General features: G+C 42.5%; 1 protein-coding gene across 1 annotated transcript in view; it reads right to left on the reverse strand.

The window, feature by feature from the left end:
• Nucleotides 1-2,757: 2,757 nt before the first annotated feature.
• The window catches only part of LOC147026808 (protein Niban 2-like), a 41,144-nt gene continuing 17,021 nt past the window's right edge, over nt 2,758-26,880 (reverse strand). The window contains exons 8-14 of the mRNA XM_085882603.1: nt 23,028-23,190; nt 16,749-16,936; nt 15,667-15,828; nt 15,000-15,116; nt 5,597-5,704; nt 5,305-5,416; nt 2,758-4,498 (exon numbers count right to left, since the gene is read on the reverse strand). Coding sequence (XP_085738729.1) covers nt 3,807-4,498; nt 5,305-5,416; nt 5,597-5,704; nt 15,000-15,116; nt 15,667-15,828; nt 16,749-16,936; nt 23,028-23,190 — 1,542 coding nt within the window. The 3' untranslated portion in view covers nt 2,758-3,806. The remainder of the gene's footprint in view (nt 4,499-5,304; nt 5,417-5,596; nt 5,705-14,999; nt 15,117-15,666; nt 15,829-16,748; nt 16,937-23,027; nt 23,191-26,880) is intronic.

Consider the following 26,880-nt stretch of genomic DNA (forward strand, 5'->3'; position numbering starts at 1 on the left):
ACATCAAGAATAAATTGAACTGGTGCCTTTTGCTACTTGTCCTCATTTACTATGGCGGGGGATATCGAAGACTTTCTCTTCAACGGATGCTAGTTGTAATAGAGAAGAGCACGGTGTAGCAGTGCGACACGACTAACGTACTTGCACCAGAAACCTACAGGTTTGGCAATAGTCATGTTTCTGGCCTCTTGCTCAGACTCACTGTGTATAATGAAGACGATGTGAAATATCACACAAGCGTTTCAATTACATGATGAAGCAACCGAAGTAAACACTTACAGGGTTATTTTCTTACGATGACGATTCCATATCCACGAGAGCAATTTTGGGCTCAAGTGGGCCAAGAGGTTTCCCACTGTGAATGGTTCGAGCCAAGTTGCGCCGGGTCGGGGAATTTTTGGGTGAGGAATGCCTTTGAAATGTTGTGGTTGTGCTGGATGTATTTGGAACATAACAGAAGTGCCATTGTCATTACGTCAGGTATAAAGGCCCGGTCACACCTTGATGTTTTAGCCAGCGATGGCAACGTATTAAAATGTATCTAAAACGCTGGCTTACGTTGAACTTTTGATGTTTTTTTTAAAGATTCGGACGTATTCATCGCGACTTGGTCTTATGTATAACGCATTGGTAACGGACACAGAACGTTTCGTTGTGTTATAGATAACTTATACCAACGAATGCTGAACCTGTTGTCGGCCTACACAACCGATGCCCAACGATAGTCTAACTTAGGCATAGCGCGTTGCACGCATCGCCGACGATGTCGTGACGTAGCCTATTAAAAGGCTGACACACAACGATTCGAATCATAACTGCCGTAGAAATGGAAGTGTCAACATCGCGGTCACACCTTGGCGATCTTGCCAGCGTATGCCGACCTAAGAAAAATGTGTCTAAAACGTTGGGGCACGTCAAATACGTTATGAGTAAGTTTGGTATACGTGAGTACAACGCTAAAGTACGCTATCATACGTCGTAGTTAGTAGAGTATGTCAAGAAATTTTAAACATGTTCAAAATTTTACGACGTACTTGCCGTATGACACACGTTCCGCATGCGATGGGGATAAGTTTTACACACGATATATGGACGCTTACACACGTCCACAAAGGCTACTTATAAGCTACTCATAAGTCGAAACACGCCGCGGTAATGTCTTTTTTACGCGAAACTTATTTCTAACTTATGTTTGACGTGCTTTGAACCAATTCTTTACGTAGTCCCAACACACATCGACGTATGTAGACGTATTCCAATGACGTCTTCTGGTCGACAAAAATAAATAAATTAACGTGTTTCTAACTTACAACTGCCATATAAAGACGTGTTCCCAGCAGTTTTGGGAATTGGTATATAAAAATGGTGTTCATAAAAGGGGAACCCAACAGTGTTTTCGAGTCCTTTTTGAGTCAATGTCCATGTCAGCAGTAACAGTATCAGTATCAGTATTAGTTTGTTCATGTTGGCAGTAGTAGGTGAGTGTGAGGGGGAGGGTGTGGGTTATGATGGATCGTCCTTGCGTTTAACGATTTAACTGATAAACTCAACGATTTAAATGGCTGCAACTCCACTATTGAAAGTAGACGCTTGCGCTCAACAATTGGATTTTTTTTACACTCAACGACTTTTAAACGGTACCACTCAGGTATTTTCATTGTTTACAATGAACGATTTAAATTGCTGTCACTCGCCTTTGTTTTTTGACGCTGGGGTTTTGAAATTTGAAGCGTTTCTTCTGAACGTGTTAAAACGCTCAAACTCGACTATTTTAAATAGACGCTGCCAATGGACAATTGGAATCATAGCCAAGCTAGACATCGAAGTGTGAACATCCTCGTCATGCCGAAGAAAAGTTTGAAGAATGCTGCAAATAAGTGTCCTGGCCGTGGCCGTGGACGCTGACGCAAGGACGATCCATTATACCGACGTCTTTCAGCCTATGAGTAACTTAAAAGTAACGTCTGTCGACGTGTGGCAACGATCGCGTAACGTGCCAACAACACGTTAATCATAGGTTAGAAATAAGTTTCGGGTCCGCTAAACATTACCTCGGCGTGTCTCAACTTATGATTAACTTACAAGTAGCATGTGTTGACGTCTGTCAACGATCGCAGACCGTGCATACAACTAGTGGCCAGCGTAGCGGAACGTGTGAGTCATACGCCGGCATACGTCGTGAAATTTCAAGCATGAAAAAAATTTGAGGACAACCAAAAAGTACAACGTTTAAAGCCAACGTACAACGACGTATGGCAGTGTTTTTCAGCGTGCTCTCAATGTTATCAAAACTTACCCATAACGTATTCAACGTGTGCCAGCGTTTTAGAAAAAAAATTCAAAAATCGGCATACGTTGGCTAAAACGTCAAGGTGTGACCGGGCCTTAAGCAGAGGATTGCTTAGCATTTCATTAAAAAAAAAGTGTTTCCCTTTAAATGCTTCATCTTTATCAGCAAGGTATTTGTAATATGCCTGCATTAAGAAACAATATGGAGAAAAAGTTCTCCATGAAAAATGCAGGTTTAAAGGGTGGGCTAGAATGTATTTCATAAAATAAAAGGAGCATCTTCCGGTCAAGACACACTGCAAGATCTGGCCTTGAAAGCCTACACTGGATGGCATGCCCCAGCATGGCCTAGTATTATTTTGTGGTAAAACAAGCCAGGGGCTCTCCAGCCAGAGGAGGCAAGGTGTTTCTGCTGGGAAAGGAATGTTGTGGACAAATCTGCTTTCAAGGATTCAGAAACCGAAGAGGCAGGTATTTGTGATATATTTACATTCATTGTTGATATAATGAAATCATTCTGTACATAAAAAATATCAGTTAAAAATAGAAAACGTTTCCTATTTATGCACATGCATACGCATATCCGTGTATGTAACTCACTCCATATCTGCCTTCTACACATGTAACTCTTTGGAAAGAAATGAAACCCAAGGCCCCCAAATATCTGCCTTAAATACCCAGCATTCTTTAATCCCCCAAGCTATTATGATTAAGGAAATGTGGCCCAAATGACCTTTTTACTTTATTTTTTTTTTTTTAAAAGTTATCTTCCTCGCAATTTATAACATTTATATAAATCTAGTGAACTAATATATGACAGACTATTCTATTATTTTGTGTGTATCAAATGACTGGGTTTGTCTCTTAAATGGGAGTGCAGCTGTGCTGCTGATGCAGTCCCCCCTGTAGGTTAGAGAAGGAATTTGTAATTTGTTCAGAGTATTGGCGATAACTTGCCGACTCTTCGCGGATGACAACATGGAATCATTAATGCCTAGCAACTAATGCGAGCACACGGGACACCCAGCTTAACGTCCAACCACGGGACAGCACACTTTGTGATGCAACACCTCTCTGAGAAACACCAGGATGACCTTTTACAGCTGGGTCGAGATTCAAACCCAGGCGAGACAGCTCAGATACGAGTATGCATACCTCGAGGCTATCCTGCCAGCCCGATTCGAGCCTAAAAACTGCAAATATTTTCATGTGGGCAATCATAATCAGATACTGCTTTCATTTCTCTTTCTTTGTGCAAGTATTGTTTTTTGTTTTTTTAAACAAAGAAATAATAATATTGCATCTGTACTCATCTTCTAATTGAGTTAAGATGCTCTGATACTGTTCAACAAATCCCAGATCAATACATTTCCAGACTGCAAAAGATTTACCAAGTACTTTTAAATACTTATTGTGACAATTTTGAAATGGATTATAAAACCACAATGTACAGAGAGCCTTGCAAAATCACAAAATATCCATTTGGCTCTTAATTTAACCTGTCTGGAGATGACTCTTCACTCATCTAGTTCATCCACGTATTCAGTCTCAACCTGTAGATCACCTGGTTTGGCTCTGATGTCTGCAATGCCCACCTTGGGATCAGCCGGAGGTATTTGTTTTACAGTCATTGTTTCCAAGATCTCATTAGCATCTCCAGACGCGATATCTGAGAGGAGATGTCCAGATGGTGCTTCATGCTTTTGTTTCCTCATCTGTACTGGTTCACCAGCACCTGCAATGCCCACCTCAGGATCATCCGCAGGCATTTGTTTTACAGTCATGGCTTCCAAAATCTCCTTAACATCTCCGAAAACTCGCTCTGAGACGACATGTCCAGGTACTGCTTCATGCTTTTGTTTCCTCATCTGTACTGGTTCACCAATGCAGTTGACTGTGGGATCCTCTCCAGAAGAGGACCTTCTGGCCGAGTTATGATCATCTTTGGTCTCAGAAGTCCCTTCCACGGGCAACGTTGCTTTGCTTGAATTATCCTCTCCCCCCTGTTGCTTATGCTTTAAGCTGTCAAGAATATCAGGAAGAGATCCCTCGGGCTCAGCCACAGGCATGTACGAGCTAAAACGTGCTGCATTCCAGGGTGAGGGCTGCTCCGCGAGCTGGGAAAGCAGGTTTGGCTCACTGTCAGCCAAGTGTATGACACTGTCTCGCAGAAGGCTGTGTTTGTTCTGAGAAGTCACATCGTGGATGGCTGCAACACACAACGGCAAAGTGCAGGACATAGATTATTTCATGGTGATGGTTCCTTAGGAAAGTATAAAACACAACTGGTTTTTCACATGTTTGAGAAAAATAAAGTCAACAATGAAGCAATGAGTTATGAGGAACATTCATCAAGTGAGCCATAATACCTTCCAACAATGGGTTTTCTCCTTTATAGTGTCAATTTCAATATGATTATGCATACATATCCAACAAAAAGATTCAGAATCGGAAATGAATAAGGCTAACTATCCAATTTCTCAATTGGCATTTGATGTCGTGTCACCACCTCTCCAAAGCCAGCTGCCAACTGGGTTCTTCCTTAGCACACCTGAACTCCTATCCAGCTACAAGGCCTTCATCCGCAGCTTGATGGAGTACTGCTCTCCACTCTGGCTGGCTCTCCTGCCTCACATCTTGCTCAGCTTCATGCCATGGAAACCAAGGCCGTAAAGATCAATGGAATCTCTCGCACTGAAGCAGAGTCTACGGGTCTATCCCTTCACCATCACAGACAGGTCAGTGGTCTCTGTCTTCTCCTGACTACTTTCTGGTCCTGCACCCTCTGCTCTTTCCATGCTTTGTCTACCCCCCTCCCCTTCCCCCCAAGATTATTACAGGGCTCACACAGTCCATCTGTGATCTGTTCATTGTACTAGCATCACCACCTCTCCCCAAAACCTATTGCATCTCCCACTCTTCCATAAGCTTTTGCTGTTACAAAAGAATAAGCTAAATATGGATGTATATGGTTACTAGCAGGCTAATATCAACTTGAAGTGTGACTAAACGAACCTTCACAAATGTCAGGAGAGATAAGCTCAAGGACAGCTTCTTCAAAATTGTTAGAAAGCTTCAAAACAGAGGAGTACTCCGTGAGAATCTCCTCCTCAAATTCAGGAAGTCCCTGAAGATGAGACATTCAGAAATGTTGTTGCAATAAATACAATAATATTACAATGTTATTGTTACTTCTCTTGTAATGGAGTTCCACCAAATCAAAACACTCAAACAAAGTGTCCTCCCGGACATAGCAAAATGATCTCCAGCAAATCAATGAATGTCCTGACCATCCAGCTGTACCCACCTCTCGACATGCCGGCTTCAGCTTGGAGAGCACAAAGGGGAAGGTAATCTGCACCAAAGACTCATGGAAGAGTTTCTTTCTGCAACTGCTGCTGTCGTAGTCGAACTTCTGGATAGCACAAGTGGCACTCAGTTAGATCAGCAGCCAAGATCACTATTTGTCAGGGGGAATCAAAGTGTGAGTGATTAGACAACATTACAGCAGTGTTAGTTTGTAGATGGCCAAAATATGTTTTATCATCCAAAAGTTTATTACCCACAGTTTCCAATCAATCAATGCCATTTTAACAAAGTGCTGCAAATCTTTGGCATTCAAACATCCGAAGCATCAACTGACCTATGCACATCATATTGATTGTTGAATGAACCGTTTTTTTTTGGAATGAATTCACACAGTACTTTATTGTATATTATAAATGAATATCATTGCATTTTGATCAATCTACAGTAAATAGATGACATTTTGCAGATCACTCCAGATTGTGTCATACAGTACCCCCATTCCCACTGCTTGGCAAACTGCAGCTGTTTCTCTCTATGCTTATCTGGAATTGATTAGATGCTGGACAGTTTGAGAAATAGAACATATCCTTCAATCCTGGAAAATCTCACAGTCTCATCTTATTGCTGCGGAAGGATCATCAAACGAACTGTCATATCTATTTTCTTGCTCATCCATGAGAAGACGTCTCTAACTTCTAAGCCTCATCATCATTCATGACCACTCCTGCTGTGCCAACCACATGACAGAACAGGCTTTCAAAACAAACCACAGACTGGGCATCCACAGTTGTTCAAAGTCTTTCCTTGGAAAATCAGACCCACTCACAGTATGCAAGGCCTTTACCGGTAGTTCAAAGGTGTATTGCTCTTCCCTATGGACTGGTGCCCCAGCATCACATCTGTCTCTCCTGGATTCAGTGGAATCTAAAGCTCTGAACATTATAAGAATACTTTGAGCCCACCCTGGGAGGACTCCATTCCACATTCTGAAACCCAATATGTATACACACACACACACACACACACACACACACACACACACACACACACACACACACACACACACACACACACACACACACACACACACACACACACACACACACACACACACACACACACACACACAGATTGTGCCTGAGGAAGCCGGCTGTGAAGCTAGTAAAACGTTGCCCGAGACTGGGTCTGTTCTCACTTTTTTGCTCAAATAAGTGGAGTCAATGTAGTTTTTACTTTTGGTTGGAAGCGCCTTCTTCGTCTTTAAAATAAACACACACACACACACTTTCTGATCTCTTCGTTTTCTGTCCATTCATTCCTTCCTTTCTGTCCAACTGTTAATTTACCTTTTTTTCCCTCCATCACATCGCTCTTTTGCATGAAAAAGTTGTATCAATACAAAATAATGTTTTGAGCTTTTGAAAAAAATATATATATATATATATATATATATATATATATATATATATATATATATATATATATATATATATATATATATATATATATATATATATCGATAAAAACACAACAGCCATTTTACAGCCATTTTTCTCTGCTGAGCAGGGGTTAGTTTTTTGTGGGCTCCTTGCAATCATGGTTCCCTTCTTGAGGCAATGTTTTATGGCTGGATGCCCTTCATGACACCAGCCCTGGTCACCACTTACGACACACAGGGATATGGTTCACCTATTTTAACCGGGGCATACACCAGAACCAGTACACTGGTACTCATTCCGTCGACCTAGGAAGGATGACAGGCTGAGTCAACCCCCTGGTGTTAATTCAGTGGAAAACGGAGCTCGAACTCTGGACCCCTCGGATCCCAAGCCAGCCACACTAACCACAAAGCCAACACCAGGTATGTACATATATATAAATATTACTATTTCTAAAACTCTCATCTTGTATATATGTATGCATGTATGTTCCCAAAATACAGCCAAAACAGTACACGACAGCACAAAAATTTTTGGCCCACCTTATTTCCATTCCTCTGCGGTGTGCAGTATCAAGTTTTGTTAAAATAGGGCAATGAAAAAAATTATTAAAAAAATCAATTCCCGATTCAGTCAAGTACTCTTCAGGATTATTTTATCAATGCAAACAACCTCAGCGGTATAGTTCGCTGGAGTTATCTTTTTTTTTTGCTTTTTTTTTTTTTTGAAATGATTTTTTTTTCATCAACCGCTGTCACAATACAACGGGAACCCAATGGGTTCACGGGTCCTCCAGTGTATGTATATATATATATATATATATATATATATATATATATATATATATATATATATATATATATATATATATATATATATATATATATATATATATATATTTCTTCTTTCGGCTGCTCCCATTAGGGGTCGCCACAACGGATCATCCATTATGATCCGCATACTGATTTGGCATAGGTTTTACGCCCGATGCCCTTCCTGACGCAACCCTGGTCGCCTCTTACGACACAGGGATAAGGATTGGGTTTCGCCATGATTCTGGGCTGCCCTACACCCTCTCATAGCGCGGCCCAGCGCAGAGCTCCTGTCCTCAAGCAATCCTCCAACCCAAGCCTCCGAGTAGCCGGATTTCAGGCGCACGCCACTACGCCCGGTATTAGTATATATAATCATGGACTATGGTTGTACTCCAGATGTTGAGATAGTGTGGGAGAAGAATGGCCGCTCCATGAAGTGTGTACAGAATTATATTGTTACGTTTGAGGGGGGGGAGGTATGCATTCAAAGGGTAATTAGGATGTTTAATTAGGTATGCCATGCTGTTCGAGTTTACCAGGATCTCGATGTAATAAGTAGTAATTCAGTGGTGATAAGTTGTCGGGTAAATGTTCATTTCTTCAAGGGGGAAATGATAAATGTCACGTAATTAGATAGGGACACGGGATAGGGTAAGTGTGTCTGCGTAAACCCCTTTTGGTATTCTCTGAAGACTGGCCGTGACGTCACAGGACAGAGCAGCGGATGGCTCCGCCCCGTGATCACGATTGGCAGAAGGCGACGGCAGTGGGCCAATAAACGGCTCGATTGGAGGTGACGAGGGCAAAAGGATAAAAAGGTTCTGTTCGGGGTCGAAAAAGAAGAAGAAGAAGATTACAACCAGAACGCTCGTGTTTTTTTGGTGTGGAACCTGTGGCGGCAGAGAGTGTCCTGGTTGCTGTGCTGAGTCGATTGTGCTCTTGATCGTGTCTGGGAGCCTCGCCGAGCCTCGTGCCTCGCTTTGGTTGGCTCTGGGGTTCTGCTGACTCGGAGTGCGGGGTCGGGCGGCGGGTGGACCTGCCTCCCTCTCCTGCTCGCGACTTGGCGCGGGAGCTGGTTCCCTGGCGGCTGTGGGCGGACTTGGGCCAGGACCAGGAGGTCGACAGCACCGCGGTTTCTCCTGCCCCCCCCTGAGGAGAGCAAGGCCTTATCGTCCGGCGCCGATCCAGGGACAGTTGCGTCCACACCACGGTCCAGCCTGACCACCAGAGATAGCTACGTTTTGTGTGTGTGTGTGTGTGTGTGTGTGTGTGTGTGTGTGTGTGTGTGTGTGTGTGTGTGTGTGTGTGTGTGTGTGTGTGTGTGTGTGTGTGTGTCTGCTTGGCGCCTTAGAGGGATTGAGAACTGTATATTCATTGGAATTGTCTGTGTTTTTCCCCACGCCCGATCCCACACCATCCCGTCGAATCGCCCCGGATCCCTCTTCTTGCCGAGTCTTGTTATTTTTGGTAATTATAAGAATGAATAAACATCATCAACTCAGTGAAAAGTGACTCGTGCCACCTTCCTCGTCCCGTTTGCGGTAGAGCGATTAGAACCGCGGTCTTTGGGTTATATAAAAATAAATCGCCTCCATCGTTTCGGCTCATTCTACGTTGGCGGGACTGTTCAAGTCCCGTGGACGCCACAATATGCTGAAAAGATAGTAAAGAGTGAAGTCATAAGACTTTAAAAGCCATACCTTTTATTACCTCCACCACCGAAGGTAGAAGGAGGTTATGTTTTCACCCGTTTGTTACTTACGAAATCTAAAGATTTCGTAAGTATATTGATCACTTCCGTCATCTGTTTGTGTGTTTGTTTGTAGGCAGGATAACTCGAGAACGGAAGAAGCAACCAATGTCAAATTACACCACGTGTTTCAGGAGGGTGATGGCTAGTGCTGATTAGATTTTGGTCAAAATCGGTCAAAGGTCAAGGTCACAGTGAGGTCAAACATAATTCCGTAAATTCATGTGGAGAAATGGAGTATTTTTGCTTCGGTCGACGTTACGAGTTTGTTTTAGCTTCAATTTCAATTTTGTCTTCGGTTTTTGCGATCGATTGGGACGCTTAAAACTCGGTTGTCAAAATTCTGGTAAAAATCGGATGTTTTGGAGACGTTTTGAGATTGTATAAAAAATATTTCACTCGACGCGTCACGGGTCGTCACATGGTGCAGCGCGCTTGAGCAGACGTGGCGTTGTCACGTAAAGGTTTTCCGTGTGCGCGCTGACGGTGTTTTCGATGAAGATAGTGTTTAAAAGTCATTTTTTTATCCCAATAAAGGTTATCGTCGCATGCCTGACTCACTAAGCCATCTAATTATGTAAAGATTGTTGGTGGATGGCCAAATATTACAGTTTTGTGACTTTGAGAAAATAATATTAAATAATTGCGTGGAGAAATGGAGATTATTGCTTCGGTCGACGTTACGATTTTTGATGGTTTGGTGCAGAATCATCTTAGAAACATCTGGTTTGCGTCGCTACCTTCTCTGGAGACAGCTTTTATTAGACAAGGTCAGAGGTCAAGTTGACGATTACGTAAGTACCAGTCTATGACTGCTTGTTACTTACGAAATCTAAAGATTTCGTAAGTATATTGATCACTTCCGTCCTCTGTTTGTGTGTTTGTTTGTTTGTAGGCACGATAACTCGAGAACGGAAGAAGCTACCAATGTCAAATTACACCACATGATTCAGGAGGGTGATAGCTGGTGCAGTAGTGCTGATTAGATTTTGGTCAAAATCGGTCAAAGGTCAAGGTCACAGTGAGGTCAAACATTCGATTTTTGATGGTTTGGTACAGAATCATCGTAGAAACTTCTGGTTTGCGTTGCTACCTTCTCGAGAGACAGCTTTTATTTGACAAGGTCAGAGGTCAAGTTGATGATTTCGTAAGTACCAGTCTATGACTGCTTGTGACTTATGAAATCTAAAGATTTCGTAAGTATATTGATGACTTCCGTCCTCTGTTTGTGTGTTTGGGTGTGTGTGTGTTTGTTTGTAGGCACGATAACTCGAGAATGGAAGAAGCTACCAATGTCAAATTACACCACGTGATTCAGGAGGGTGATGCCTCGCGCTGATTACATTTTGGTCAAAATCGGTCAAAGGTCGAGGTCACACATAATTCCGAAAATTCTCGTGGAGAAATGGAGTATTTTTGCTTCGGTCAACGTTACGAGTTCGTTTTAACTTCGATTTTAATTTTGTCTTCGGTTTTTGCGCTCGCTTAGGACGCTTAAAACTCGGTTGTCGAAATTCTGGTAAAAATCGGATGTTTTGGAGACGTTCTAAGATTGTATAAAAAATATTTCACTCGCCGCGTCTCAGCTCGTCACGTGGTGCAGCGCGCTCGAGCAGAGGCGTCGTTGATCACGTAAAGGTTTTTTGTGTGCGCGCTGATGGTGTTTTCGATAAAGATGGTGTTTAAAAGTCATTTTTTATCCCAATAAAGGTTATCGTCGCATGCCTGACTCGCTAAGCCGTCTGATTATGTAAAGATTGTTGGTGGATGGCCAAATATTACGGTTTTGTGACTTTGATAAAAGAATATTAAATAATTGCGTGGAGAAATGGAGATTTTTGCTTCGGTCGACATTACGATTTTTGATGGTTTGGTACAGAATCATCGTAGAAACCTCTGGTTTGCGTTGCTACCTTCTCAAGAGACAGCTTTTATTAGACAAGGTCAGAGGTCAAGTTGACGATTTCATAAGTACCAGTCTATGACTGCTTGTTTGTTTGTTTGTGTGCAGGATATCTCAAAAAGTTGTGGATGGATTCGGATGTGAATTTAGTGAACAGGTTGTGTGTGTGACAAGGACAAGCTGATTACATTTTGGTAAAGATCTGGATCCAGATCCGGCTCCTAGAATATTTAAAGTGATTCTTCACCATTGAGAGATAGGGCCAAAACGATATACAGCACGATATCTCAAAAATGTATTGGGCCCGATATGTTCTCATGGATCAGGCATTGCATGCTGGAGGTATGTACTCCACCGATTGCCTCTCTAGTTCTGTAATGTTTTCATAACCAAAGAGAATGAAAAAGACACCAGAATAGATTGCTGAAGTTCCAGATCGAGAGATCGCAAAATCGCTGAATTGTTAATCCACCAAATTGTTGATACGTTTCATCCAGCCGAGAACAATAATGGCTGAAGCAACAAGAGGGTTCATAGAACACGATACCCCCATGCAGTTTAGCTTTACTGAAGTAATATTATACATCACCCTTATATAATGTAAGAAGACTACGTTAAGTTGCAATTTAGGAGGTGGAGGCTTTATTGATCACCATGGAATGCAGCATCAATCAGCATCGTATATAGCCTTATCGGTGGCCCCTTCTTCACCACGATACTGTACGCTCTCACATGCTACACCCTCTCATGCTATATATCAATATATAGCATGGTTCTTGGAAGTATTGTAAAGGCAGTTTGTGTTCTATAATCTTCAATTTTATAATTCAATTTAAGTAAAGGTTTAAAAGGCATGCAAGTAAATTAATTCCAGGTTTTACCACTATTTTACCCAGTGTCTATTACTGTACATCACCTGATCTAACACATTACATTTGCTCTTCATGCCTGTTGTTTGTGTCGTTTATAACATCCTTAAGACAGCAAGTTTCCTGTTTGGAATGATTTAGAATTGTTTGATTGCCAGGCAGGCAAACATGGTAAGAATATTATCTCGCTCCTCTATGCACATGTGCAGTCGGGATGAATTCAGAGCCAACAGCCAAAGTACGGTAAAATGGCAAACTTGTCTTCCTATTCATGTCCTGATTCGTGTTCAAAATATAACATTCAATTTAAATAAGTTGTTCATCGATCTTAAACGGACAAGACAGATGGACAGTCAGATGATTGGAAGCACATGAACCAATTAGTTAACCCCACTTTTCGCTTTGCATGCACGGGGCAATTACAATGATTCCAATGGAAGAAAGTGAAATTCTCTTTTTGATATTGCACCTGTACGAAAAAGAAAAAAAAATTCATGGGGTTCAAAAAAAATACAACCACAATACACCACAACCTGTTGAACACCATTTACGTGTGCGCAGAGTGTGAAAACATGGACTATTGTTGAGGAAAATCGTGCAGTACCTCCTCATGTAATTAGATGTGATCATGTGGCCCCTTTTTAAGGCATCTATTTATTACATGTACACAGGGTAGGGAGGATTGAAATTGGAAATGCCAACATTGAGAAAAGGAACAGAAGGGAAGAGGATAGGAATGGAAGTATCCATTTTTATTGTGTACGTATAGGTAGGGAATAATGAGGAAAATAAAGGAATATAGGAAGTAGGAGAAGGAAAGGAGGTGAATGGAGTTTTGGAGAGAAGGGAAAGAACATTGGGAGGATATAGGAGTATGGGGATAGAGAATAGAAGGGAAGGAGCAGAGTAAGGCGGGAGGGAACAGAAAAATTGTGCCATGTTGGCGAACAAAATAAATAGAATAATCCAAGAGTGAAGGACAACAGGGTAGCAGAACGGCTGAGTGGAGACAGAAGGGACGGGAATTTTAGACGGGATATATTGAATATAGGGAAGGGACTTGTATGAGATATATCGGCAGCCGGGGGGGAGGGGTGGTGTGGGTCAGGGGATTCCTCATGTTAGCGCCCCTCAAGAAATATTTACTGGATGCAAACATCATTGGCATCCAGATTGGGAAAGGTAGAGTTAAACAAGGAAGAAATTTTTTTTTTCATGAAAAAATATGTAGGGATGGAATCCCCAAATTAACAATCAAACAAGGGAGGAAGGAATGAAAAGGTAGGAATGATACCACAATCCTTTTATGGATTTCTGGCACAACATCTTTTGATGTTGTCCCCCCCCAACCCCCCGTATGGGGGGGACAATTCCATGTTTGCTATTAATCACCACAGGGGGCATAGTCATGCAATTATAAATGAACAGGGAACAAAAATGAATATATATATATATATATAGAAAACCCTCTCGTGATCAGGCACTCGCTGCTCCAGTGGTTGGCAGCCAGCGCCCGGAAGCAGCAGGGGAAAGAGAGAGGCACTTGTACATGTGGAAGAATTGCATTGCTCAGCCGGTAGGTTTCCCAGATGACAGAGCACTGGTGTGGTTTACCAGAGGACCTGAGTTCGATTTATGGTCTTGGCCTGTAATTTTTCCACATATATTTATAATATTTGTTCCCTGTTCATTTATAATATATATATATATATATATATATATATATATATATATATATATATATATATATATATATATATATATATATATATATATATATATACATATTTGTAAAATTTATTGAACCATATTAGTCAATTTCAGTATTCTGGTGCATGTAGTGCCGGCAGGATCATTTAGAGTGGTCTTGCCTGGGCTCGCATCTCAGCTATAAACTCTCACTCTAGTATTTCACATGCAGGGTGAGGCATCAATGTGTGTGCCATCCACCAAAAGGACATTAAGCCGCAGGGCCTACCTGCCAGCAATGGTCATTGGTGGGCCTCAAAGATCCTTCGGTGGCTTTCGTCAAGAGTCAATGAGTTATTGTCAGCTCCCTGAACAAGTTATAAATTCCTGACATGACAATGCTCGGAAGACAACGGCAAACCAACTCGTATAACTCTTGCCAAGAAACTGCTTTGGCAGTACCGATGCTCTGTCAGAAGAGTATGGTACAATGATGATGAGTAATCTAATGTTCTAATTCAGGAAATGTTTTTTGAAAAAAGTGTTTCAGCATGTCAAAGGACCAACGTTTTCAACAATAACAACAACAACAACAACATGGCTGACAATTTTGTACTGTCCTACCACATAATTTCTCATCTATGGTGCTTGTATTGTCAATAATAAGAGAAACAAAAATGTATGTCACCCTGAAAACCTGTTCGATTAATGATTAGAAACTGCTTGTACAAATTTCTGTGGAATGTCAAAACAACCATGATTTGGTCCCAGCTCTCAGTTCAACCATATGGCCACCGATGACATCATCACTTGCCACTTTAACTTGATCCTCATGGAGGCTAATAGCAATTAAAGGATAGATGATGTTATGATGTTTAAAATATTTTTCAAAAGACAATAACAAAAGTGCAATAACCCTCCTCACATCACGCTCACCTTGAGAACCCGATTTTGAGCTTTCTGCAGACGGCTTGCCAACTCCTTACTGTTTTGACAATTACTCATGCTGTGATGAGTCAGCTGTTCAAACGTGTAAATGGCATTGTCCAATATCTGAGGACGAACAATGAGCAGCAATACAGCTCAAGAAATATGAAAGAGAATGAGAATATAAACCTCATTAAGCTTGATCCAATGGCAACACGTTTCGGGACAGAAAAATGTTAGGACTTAGAAATTGGGATTTCATTCAATAGATTTTGTGATCTATCATTTACCCTGTTACAGCAGAAGCCAGAACGTTGGAAAAATGGCCCCAAAGCTTTCTTTACTGTTATGATGAGAGCTTATGGATCAGCTTGCACATATACATTACCACTAAAGACAGGGAAAGCAAGACACAATGGATTAAATTAGAGGACTTTATGGGATTTTAATGTACATCCAACTCGTGACGAGCTGGTCGAGTTGAAAACTCGCTGCTCATCCTGTGTTGTCCACTTAAGCATCATAATTCATCAATGTGCCACCTGTTTGGAGCTAAATACATGATGAATAAGAGAGGGTTGCATTCACAATGGTTCCCTAGGTATTTGAAGAGCTTTTAAGTGGTTGGTAATTATTCAAACAATGATTATAATGGAAAGTATGCTGCACAACACACCTGTTTCATTCTCCTCTGTGTCTCTTTTACCAAAGACTTAATCCCAGAAAAATGAAAACGTTCCTTAAGGCGCTCGTGGTTTTCTCTCATTGTCTCCACCTTGTCGTAGCATGGGTGCATGGCCATTGGGTTGTACGGCAACAACTTCAGTTTCGATATCATCTGTGGGAGAGTTTTAAGATGTTTCCAGTCATCTCAGGCATTATACAACGTACGAGTTTAAACTCATGTCACTACTCCATCCAAGACCTTTCTTTCCGATGAGGTATGGATTATCTCTGTGTACATCAAGCAGTTATTGCATGACTGGCTGGTAGACATTTCATACATCTATATATTCTATACATATACAACATTAAAAAATGAATCAAAAACACGGACACCGGCTTTTCAAATGTGCACTCGAGGACAACTATATAACAAGAACTACGACAACTACTACTACACTATAGCTTTGTAACAGCAAGATGGCATATTTCTTCACACAGTAAGGACATATCTTGCCATAAAAACTGATGCATCGGAAGACAGGAAAGGTTCAGAACCATTGATGGCAAAAAAGAAAGTCAACCATGAAACCCATGATATCACAGAAGGGAGCATATACCACTCCAGCACCAAGGAGATAGGCCAACAAAGACCACACTTTCATGTTTTATTATATCGATGATCAATTGTGTAGGCACGAATTACCATGTTACTATTAGATAGTCATCAAAATGGCTCACTAATGACTTTCAGGGACTTTGTGACCTGGTTCCCCTCATTGGCATGACTGACAAGCACAAATCTTCATTTCCTACATGACTAACAAATGCCCTCAAGGAGTGCTTATGATGGGCTGTAAAAAGAGACACTGCCAAACAAATCTTCTACTTCCGTTAACAAAGAAATTTAAGTGCACTGTCTGAGGCTCGTACAAGAGCATTGTCATATTATTTCATGATGGAATTTTTTTGGGGGGGAAATCAAAGAACATATCAAGCTGGAAGCATCGGTAGGTGGACACAGAAGTGAAATTTTTACATGGGGAATAAGGAGGTACATTGTGTTTATCTCGGTGAGGTACTTTACTTTCTTACCTGTCCAATCTGCTCATGTGAAGTACCGTTTTCTGTACTTTTGATGATTTCTGAGGAACCCGTTACGAACATGCTGCGGATAGCTGAAAAGCCCTCGCTCACTGGCTCCACAATGCTCTCAAGCAGTGATGGCTGGTACGGATGCACGTTATTTTGCAGAAATTTGTTCGTGTTGGGGCCTATCCATGCTGTGAAAGTCAAACACACACCCACACACAAAGAAGTCCCAAGTTTGTCCTACTATCATCAAACTGACTTGTGCTGCAATTGGTGCTGATGTTGGAGTTCATCAAATATCGGTGCATACATTTCCTCATAGTGCCCTTTCTTACGCATCGGTTTAGAGTATCCCTTTAAAATAATGACATGTGATACAAATCACCAAAGTTACCCTGAACAATACAAGTGCTTTAAACCGGTAAACAAATGATTTTTATTTGTAAAAAAATCTTTTTACGTTTCCCTGTGAGGCAGAGGCTAATTATTCATTAGTTCACAATGAATATGAGCGCAAGTGTTTTGTAACCCCAGTTAACGGCCAGGGTCAAATGTCTAAAAAGCTCCGAGTCATCCATAGCCCTCCCATTGCCCCCCCTCCCCCTCAGTGTCTGTCCTTTTCCCCTTCGTGAATAGCAATCTTAATCATTCCATATTGTCCTTTCCCAACTCTCCCACATGTTCCACCTGAACATGGCCATTCCATGTGTGCGACCTCCGCATGGCCATTCCACGTGTACAACCCGAGCACACATTCTGATGAGATGAGCAGCAACACGTAAGCAACTTCGTTGCTATGGTTGCCCATGTATGACCCTTGAAGAGTGTGGGGGTGGGAGGGGAGCCTCACAGTGGGGGGCACATGCCGTTGCTATAAACCATCCATGCTCAGTCACATAATTGGTGTGGGCCTCCACAGTGGTGAGGAGATGTGAGCTGAGGGTCGTGAGCGCTTTTGCTTGTCTGCCGAGTTGCTGTGGTTGTCAGCTACCACTTTTCTAGCAAAGGACCGAGGGGAGTTGCAGAGTTGAGATAAATAAGAGCAACCCAGTGCACACCCTTACATGGTCACCAGATTGAGTCAGCGCCCAGAACATCCCGCACGAACGCAGGAGAGCCTGACCCAATGACTACATTGCACCTCCCACATTCCGAGCAAAAGGGAAAAATCCCAAGTATCAGACTCGGTGGTATAATGTTTGGAGTGCCTGCTCTGAATCTGGTGATTCAAACCCCAGCTGAGTCATACCAAAGAGTAAAAATGGGATGTGTTGCTTCCTTGCTTGATGCCCAGTATTTAAAGGGATAGAGAACGGACAGACAATGCTGGGAAGTCAAGACCAAACCACCCAGTATAACCCAGGCCAAGAAACTACTTCAGCAGCACCAATGCTCTGTAAAGAGCATAAAGAAAGTACATATTATATATAAATATATTTACATAATATGTTGCAACGGAATCAGTCTCCCTCACAGGCGAAGTGAGATCATTGGAGAAAATTAAATCTCCCAAACGCTGAGAGGAGGTGAAACTGCACATACATGAATATAATCCACCAAGATACAATCGTTTTACTAACATAACCGTGCAGCTGTTTCAGCGTGCATGGTCGGCTTATTGGGAGGATTTAGTTACAGAGGAAGAGAAGATCATGACCAAAAGATGCAACAACCTTTTTTTAAAGCAACACAGGTTTAAAAAAAAAAATGGAAATGGTGACATTGAAAGTTAAAATGTAAGCAAAATACAAAGAGAGAACTTGACTGGACAGCAACGTTTTATCGGTTATCTTAACGTTAAGCTTATCACATGCAGACTCAGCCAAGAACACAAGATGAACAGAGAATGACAGCGTGCGCAAGTGTGTTGCATATGGCTTTCATGGAGCACTAAAATGCGCAATGCAGGCACGGCATCAGACAGCTCTCCCGATGGCTGTCCACTGCTGTGCCATTGGCTGTACACTCCCTCTCTGGGGGGTGGGGGGGGGTCTTGGTTGTGTGGCTCGATCTCCGTGACCGGTGGCTGGGCACTCTGAGCTGAGAGAGTCCCAGGCCGAGTGTCTAGATGTGTATCGGCTCTCTGAGTGTCCCGCACTGTACATCTCGGGGGGGGGGGGGGAAAGAAAGAGAGACAGAGAGAGACAGAGAGAAAGAAAGAGACAGAAAGAGAGAGAGAGAGAGAGAGAGAGAGAGAGAGAGAGAGAGAGACACAGAGAGAGAGAGAGAGAGAGAGAGAGACACAGAGAGAGAGAGAGAGAGAGAGAGACACAGAGAGAGACACAGAGAGAGAGAGAGAGAGAGAGAGAGCGAGCGAGACACAGAGAGAGAGACAGAGAGAGAGAGAGAGAGAGAGAGAGAGAGAGAGAGAGAGAGAGAGAGAGAGAGAGAGACACAGAGAGAGAGAGAGAGAGAGAGAGAGAGAGAGAGAGAGAGAGAGAGAGAGAGACACAGAGAGAGAGAGAGAGAGAGAGAGAGAGAGAGAGAGAGAGAGAGAGAGAGAGAGAGAGAGAGAGAGAGAGAGAGAGAGAGAGAGAGAGAGAGAGAGAGAGAGAGAGAGAGAGAGAGAGAGAGAGAGAGAGAGAGAGAGAGAGAGAGAGAGAGAGAGAGAGAGAGAGAGAGAGAGAGAGAGAGAGAGAGAGAGAGAGAGAGAGAGAGAGAGAGAGAGAGAGAGAGAGAGAGAGAGAGAGAGAGAGAGAGAGAGAGAGAGAGAGAGAGAGAGAGAGAGAGAGAGAGAGAGAGAGAGAGAGAGAGAGAGAGAGAGAGAGAGAGAGAGAGAGAGAGAGAGAGAGAGAGAGAGAGAGAGAGAGAGAGAGAGAGAGAGAGAGAGAGAGAGAGAGAGAGAGAGAGAGAGAGAGAGAGAGAGAGAGAGAGAGAGAGAGAGAGAGAGAGAGAGAGAGAGAGAGAGAGAGAGAGAGAGAGAGAGAGAGAGAGAGAGAGAGAGAGAGAGAGAGAGAGAAGAGAGATAAGCAAGAGGCACTTGTGAATTCTTGCAGAGTTTTCTGTAAGGCCCACTTGGCTGCGCTTGGATGGGTTTGAGGGTTGGGGAGTAGCAGCTGAAACCCAAATCCTATCCAGGTTCCTCTTGATGACTCCATTGTTCCATACTTCTTTGGGTTCCTTCTTGGTCTTCTGTTTGATTACGTTTGTACCATATCCTGATGCTGTGTGGACTGTGCTTCCCCGCTCATGGACCTCCGGGAGCTTGTACGTGTTGTTGCATTTGATCCTGGGAAGTAACTGCTGAAATCTATCGATTTGGGGTTCTTCTCGACATCTTGGTTCTTCGTTGTTTTCACACTTCTTTCTAATTTTTTTTTCACAATTCTCTTTATTCATTGTAATTTTTGCTTTTTCTTCTCCTTCATCTCTTTTATTTTTTATTTCTCTCTTTCATTATGTATCTCTCTCTCTCGAAGGAGAAGTGAATTCTTGCAGAGACTGCCATACTTGAGGCCACATGCAGAGGTGGCGTTAGTCATTCGGGGGCCATATTGCAAAATGCAATAATGGCCCAGTGGGGCTCCTGTCAACCTATCAATCTGTAATCACACCATTGTATATGCATTTTAACACGTGTCTGTCTGATGCCAATGTATTCAGTCGTTACTTATGCAATCTCAACCAACTAAACTTGCCAAGAGGACTACCAGTCGTATGGAAAAGGTTGTGACGCCTCCTCACAAGAAATTCTGAAGGTGGTGCGACGCAAATTATTATCTTCGTAAATGTGTACCGTGTAGCGCCACTTCCGGTGGTGGTGGGAGAGGGTATTACGAGCGACTCTTCAGAACCCTCAATTATATCACGAGTAATAGGACTCCTTGTTATTTTCACACCCACTTAACCGATGTTGCTTTAGCCTCGATTGCAAAAAATCTGGAGGAATTCCCGTTTTATTGCCTTTTCGGCATCAGAAAGGTGTAAATACAGCAGCTTGAGTGTCGTTCCACCTTATTGTGCCATTTTTCCAAGGATATCTCAGAATAATGATAATATAGCATATTAATAATAATATTAAACATTACAGTGTTGCAAAATAATAATATAAACAATAATAATAATAATAGGACAATAATTGGCAGTAATAAAAATAACAAAGGCGACACCTCTTTGGCCGCTCCCATATGGAAATTTCATATTATTTTATGTTATTGGAATAATGGTAACTTCCTTATCTTACCACTAGCCATAAACACAAACCCACATGGAAAGCAGATCCATGGGCTGTGTTCCATTACCAATCAGCTTGCCATTGATTGCCCAGTCAGTCGTTCCTTATCAACCGCGTTGTTGGAGTGTTTGCTCGAGTGCTTATTAAGCCACTTGGCGAGCACTCTACAAGCCGATTGATAATGGAACATACCTCAGCACATGTGCTCGGCCCAGGACCCCTTTTCTGGTTCAGCCTTTTTTGTGATGAAAAAAAAAAAGAAGTTAATTTTGGGTGAATTTTCACCCTTTTCCCCTTTATTGAGCTTTTTTCACTTTTCAGCATTGCTGGGGTAGTTTTGTTTCATCCTTGGGGCAGGTGTTCTGATTTTAAAACCTGCAACGTTCTGCCGTGCGCATGGGTTCTTACATTTTTTTAAAGGGATGTTTTGTGATTATTGTTGCATTTGTATCTATCTATAATTCCAGGTGTGTGTGTGTGTGTGTGTGTGTGTGTGTGTGTGTGTGTGTGTGTGTGTGTGTGTGTGTGTGTGTGTGTGTGTGTGTGTGTGTGTGTGTGTGTGTGTGTGTGTGTGTGTGTGTGTGTGTGTGTGTGTGTGTGTGTGTGACTGCTGTTTCTCGACAACCACTGGTCCGATCCAATTGAAACTTGCCAGGTATATTGCTGGGGACCTGAGTATGTGCCTTTTCAAGGTTTGATATTAATTGGACAAGTGCCTCCCAAGTTATGGCCATTTATTTACCAAACCAATGACAGGACACGTTGCTGCGTAGGCGTGGCCGATGGGGAAAGGGCGCCTAAGTTACCAATGACAGGACACGTTGCTTGGCATTTTGCACCCACATTATCTATCTTCTATCTATCTATAATTCCAGCAATCTCTGTTTGCCTTTCAAAAGGTTTGAAATTAATCGGACAAGTGGTTCCCAAGTTAATGCCAAGTTAGAGCGCGTTCCCCATTACAGGTTACAACATACGGACTTCCGGATAGTGATGGCTTACTGTATCTATCTATCTATAATTGCTCGATTTCTTGTGCGCATTTATAGATAAACACAATGTCCCAATCCAGTCGTCTTTTACGAAAGCGAAGGAACGGCCTGTGTGGTTGTTGTTTGTGGCATGCGGTTTGAAAGTTTTTTTTTTTGTTGTTGCACGTACGACCACGCACATACGGGCACGCACTAGTATATAAAATGCAGTTATTATTCCACTTGCTTTCTCTACTTATACTAACCTCACCCCCTAATTTTGTAATAGTCCTGTCGAGTTAAATATCAGGGAAAATATATTTTAATTGATTCATTACGTCATGGTGCTTTGTTTTCTTTAGACAGAGCATCCCATTTGCACTGTTTATCACCACTCACAAGGTGTTAGGTTTTGTTGGCAAATTGAGATCCCACCCTCAGGGCCCATTTTTCATCTCGGGGCCCCTTCTCATTTCGGGGCCCCGTGCAATCGCATGGGTGCACGCCCCTAATGCCACCTCTGACCACACGTCAAACATATTGTTGTGGAACTGTATGGAGTCCTGTAAAATCCCCGAGAACACCACCCCCCCCTTCTCTCCTACCTTCAGTTATTTCCCCCAAGGCAAGATTAATTTGTCCCTTTGCAACCCCATCTTTCCCGATCAATACTGTGCTGTTGCAAGTTCACAAGTGTAACAATGTTTTACATTACCAGTACAAGCACTCGATTTGCACTTCTTTTCAAGGCACAGTGTTCTCTAACTTCAGACACCTGTCCCATTAGAGTGGAGGCTTCACTTGCCTTCATTATAGAATTTTGTTGATGATGTACATATTTGCCAGTGTAGGACATCATTCTTAAAGCCTCATTTGTCAAAACCCTCAAGGCTCGTTTCAGGGAGACCAAACGGATGACAGTCACAAGATAATAAATCTGGACTCAATGTCCAGTCATTGTGATTGGACTTCCCAGCCTATAGCCTGCAAATAACCATCTCTGGATTGCAAATGGCCAAGATGGTATTATTCCTCGAATCACAGATGCAGCAATTAAAGTTCACTTTTGTTCCCAAGATTCAATGCAAGGGAAAATAGAAACCTGAAATTAAAAGATTGCTGATAAGATTGCCCTACCTTGTATCTTCAGATGCAGATCCTTACGGCACCTTTTGATATCGTTGTACTCGGAGCGAGCGAGCGCTTCTATTTGCAGCTTAGATTCCTGACAATTTCGCAGCAGCATCCTGTACTTTTGCTCAACCTCCTGCTGCACTTGCTTGTACATGCAGTCTGTTACCTAGAGCAAAAGCACCCATTTCAAGTCACAAATTGTACGGGGTTGGACACATGATCGAGGAACATGGAAGAGCTTGAGCAGAATGGAATGGAACAAAATGGAAAGGGGGAAACAAACGTGAGGGTAAGATCAATGGGAGGTGGAGGAGGACACATGAAGGTGAACAAGCTGCACACAAACTGGATGAAACACAGCAAGAAGAGGAAGGGGAAAATGGGGATGAAACAGAAAAGAAACAAACCAACCAACACTAACAAACAAAAAGAGGTGAGGGAGGGAGAAAAATCACAAACAACCTGAAAAACGAGTGCTTGGGAATGGGGGCATTTGAGATAGAACAAATCATGAGTAAGGATAATTCAGTTACTAAATATTCATTATTTAAGACATCAGTTATTTAATATACAGTAGCCTGCAAATGTATTCACCCCCTACCCATAATGCCACATTTAGATGAATTACTAATTATGTAGAAACAATTTTTCCAAATGAACTTTTTTATTCATAGCTGGAGAGATCAAACTAAACACTGTTTTAGTTGAAGGACATTTCATGTCATGAATACCTACAAAAAACATGTACAAATCAAAATTCACTGGTTGTAAAAGTATTCAGCCCCGTAGGTCAGTACTTGGTGGAAGCACCTTTTTCAGCAATGACTGCTATGAGGCTTTTTGGGTAGGTTTCTACCAGCTTTACACAGTGAGATGGTGAAATCTTTGCCCATTCTTCAAGTGGAAATTGCACAACTTCTGCCAAGTTTGATGGGGATCATCGACGGAATGCAAGCTTCAAGTCTCGCCATAAATGTTCACTTGGGTTCAAGTCAGGACTTTGACTGGACCACTCAAGAACATATGAGGCGCCACGAGGAGGAGTGATGTAAGGGACACATTGGCCATTTTGGAGTTAATGCCATATAGCACTATTTTAACCCTTACCCTATCATCCGAGCCTATCATCATCATCATATCATTAAAAAATGTCGCTTCCATCACTCCTCCTCGCGGGGCCTCATTTATTTTCTTCTTCTTTTTTTTTTGGACACACCATCCCCTTACTGGGTGGCTTAGTGGAAGCACCTCTTTTTTATTCAGCCACTCCAGCATGGCTTGAGCTTTGTGCATCGGATCATTGTCCTGCTGAAATGTGAATCTCCGACCCAGTTTCAGATTCATGGCTGACTCAAGCAGGTTTTCATCAAGGATTCTCCTGTACTTTGCACCGTCCATTGTCCCTTCTATCCTGACAAGCTTGCCAGTCCCTGCTCATGAAAAGCAGCCCCATAACATGTTGCTGCCACCACCTTCCTTGACTGTAGGGATGGTGTTGAGTGAGTGATGTGATTGTGACACCCTGCAGGATTAAATATAGCACCTGACAAAGGGTGAATGAGCTCCCTTTGGGAGTCAGGGGATGGTGTCTCCAAAAAACACCCATGATCTGGTTGGACTGATTTGTAGCAACTCAGGTAGCCTGAGAGGGGTAGTAGTACCCTTGGTGAAGCAAATGCCATCAAAAGGCAGATGACATCTTATTAGCCAACAGCAACCACAAACCTATACCCATGGGGAAAGAGGGTGGGTACGCTGTGTTGCCGAAGCTCATCCGGTGGATGACACTCATCCAATTCTGCCCCAACCACTTTTGTAACATTTTCATGGTAGCAGTGGGCACTGATTTCTGTTTTTTAGTGCTTATTCATAAAATAAGATAATGGATGGGGGATGACCTGAGGTAGTGGTTTTATTTATTATTTATTCTTGTGCAGCCTGTGGCTGCTTGGCTCATAATTTTCTGGGGGCACGGCTGTGCCGCTGAGGCAATGCCCCTGCTTCCAGTAAGCTGGTACTCATTTTGCCGATCTCGGAAGGATGACAGGCTGAGTCAACCCACCTGATGTTATTTCAATGGACTGACAGGGGCTTCAACTCAAGACGCTGAGATCTCAAGACAGCCACCTTAACCGTTAAGCCAACACCAGGCTTGAGGTAGTGATGAACAGCTATCTTGAAGCTCAAAAGGAAATAATGAGATTGAACAGACTGGGGAAGTTGGTTCCACAGGCAAGAAGAAAACAGAGGAACAAATGAGTGGAGGTGAGCAGTGAGCCTGGATTTTGAAAGTTCAACAAGAAAAGTATTATGGCAGACAATGTGCACTTTGCAGAAATCTGAGAGGGCACAAGGTACAAAACCAAAAAGGAGGCAGTAGGATACAAAGACCACCAATGCGGAAGTAACAGATCTAGACACTCGGCTTCGTCGTGGGAGATCCAAATTGTTTTGAGGGCTTTGCTTTCCACGGCATCAAGAAGGGCAAGTGGTGAGGCAGGGGCCCCATCCAAAAGGGGAGAGCAGTACTCTATCAAGCTGGGAATTAAGGCCTTGTATGTTGTCAAATGTTCAGATTGGCCAAGGAAATACTATGCACGACGAAGGATGCCCGGTCCACGGCTGGCTTTGGAAGCCATCTTGGAAATATGGTCTCCCCATGAAGGTTCGTGGTTGATGGTGAGGCCCAGATGTTTGTGTGACTTATCCTCGTCAACTGGTTTTGGGAAGTAGATGATGAGAGGGTTTGCCATCGGAGAGACTGTGTGTGTGTGTGTGTGTGTGTGTGTGTGTGTGTGTGTGTGTGTGTGTGTGTGTGTGTGTGTGTGTGTGTGTGTGTGTGTGTGTGTGTGTGTGTGTGTGTGTGTGTGTGTGTGTGTGTGTGTGTGTGTGTGTGTGTGTGTGTGTGTGTGTGATTTGTTGGGGTTGAAGGACATATTCCAAGTATTTGACCAGCTCTTAATTTCATCAAAGAGAGTACAAGTGAATACAAGACCCAATCACTACCCCTGAGTGTTAACAGAATTCCCGACTGAGATGAAGTGGAGTGTTTTCCAAATGAATGAAGAAACATCAGTGTTTATTTCACCACTGGAAAGCACTCTGACCACATATCACACAGGCTAAGAAGACATCATTCTCTCTCACACCAATGGGTATCTGCCAATGTTTGTACTGTATTTGTTTTCCATCATCCATCGATTTAATTTTTATTTCATTCTTATCATGCATGTTGAATGAGGAGTCGATTACTAGTTCGGCTCACAGGTGTTTACCAGCCTGCGATTTGGGCACCTGGTGTAGTGCCCCCTGTACAGTACGTCATCGCAGGAATTAGTAATTCAAATAAAACTCGATGTTTGTTTTTGTGTATTGTGAAGGAGTTCTCCACCTTTAAAACAACAAACTATATATTGGGTAAGATCTCAGATCATAAACTATACTTTTTTTCATCTATAAAATCAACATTACTCTACTCGGTTTCATAAATGATTGGTTAAAAACAGGTAATTACCTCCACCACCAAAGGTGGAAGGAGGTTATGTTTTCACCCGTCTGTTGTGGACGGATTTGGATGAAATTTGGTGTACAGGTTGAGTGTGTGACAAGCACAAACCGATTATATTTTGGTGGAGATCCGGATCCGGATCCGACGACTAGAATTTTTAAAGTGATTCTTTGCCATTGAGAGATCGGCCAAAAAATGATATATAGCACGATATCTCAAAGTTGTAGATGGATTCGGACGAAACTTGGTGTACAGGTTGGACGCGTGACAAGGAAGAATCAATTCAAATTTTGGTGAAGATCTGAATCCAAATCCAATAATTTTTTAAGTGATTCTTCACCATTTTGA

Source organism: Eptatretus burgeri, chromosome 5 (assembly GCF_056783735.1).
Source record: "Eptatretus burgeri isolate ZD-2024b chromosome 5, Ebu_testis_v1, whole genome shotgun sequence".
Taxonomy (NCBI): Eukaryota; Metazoa; Chordata; class Myxini; order Myxiniformes; family Myxinidae; genus Eptatretus; species Eptatretus burgeri.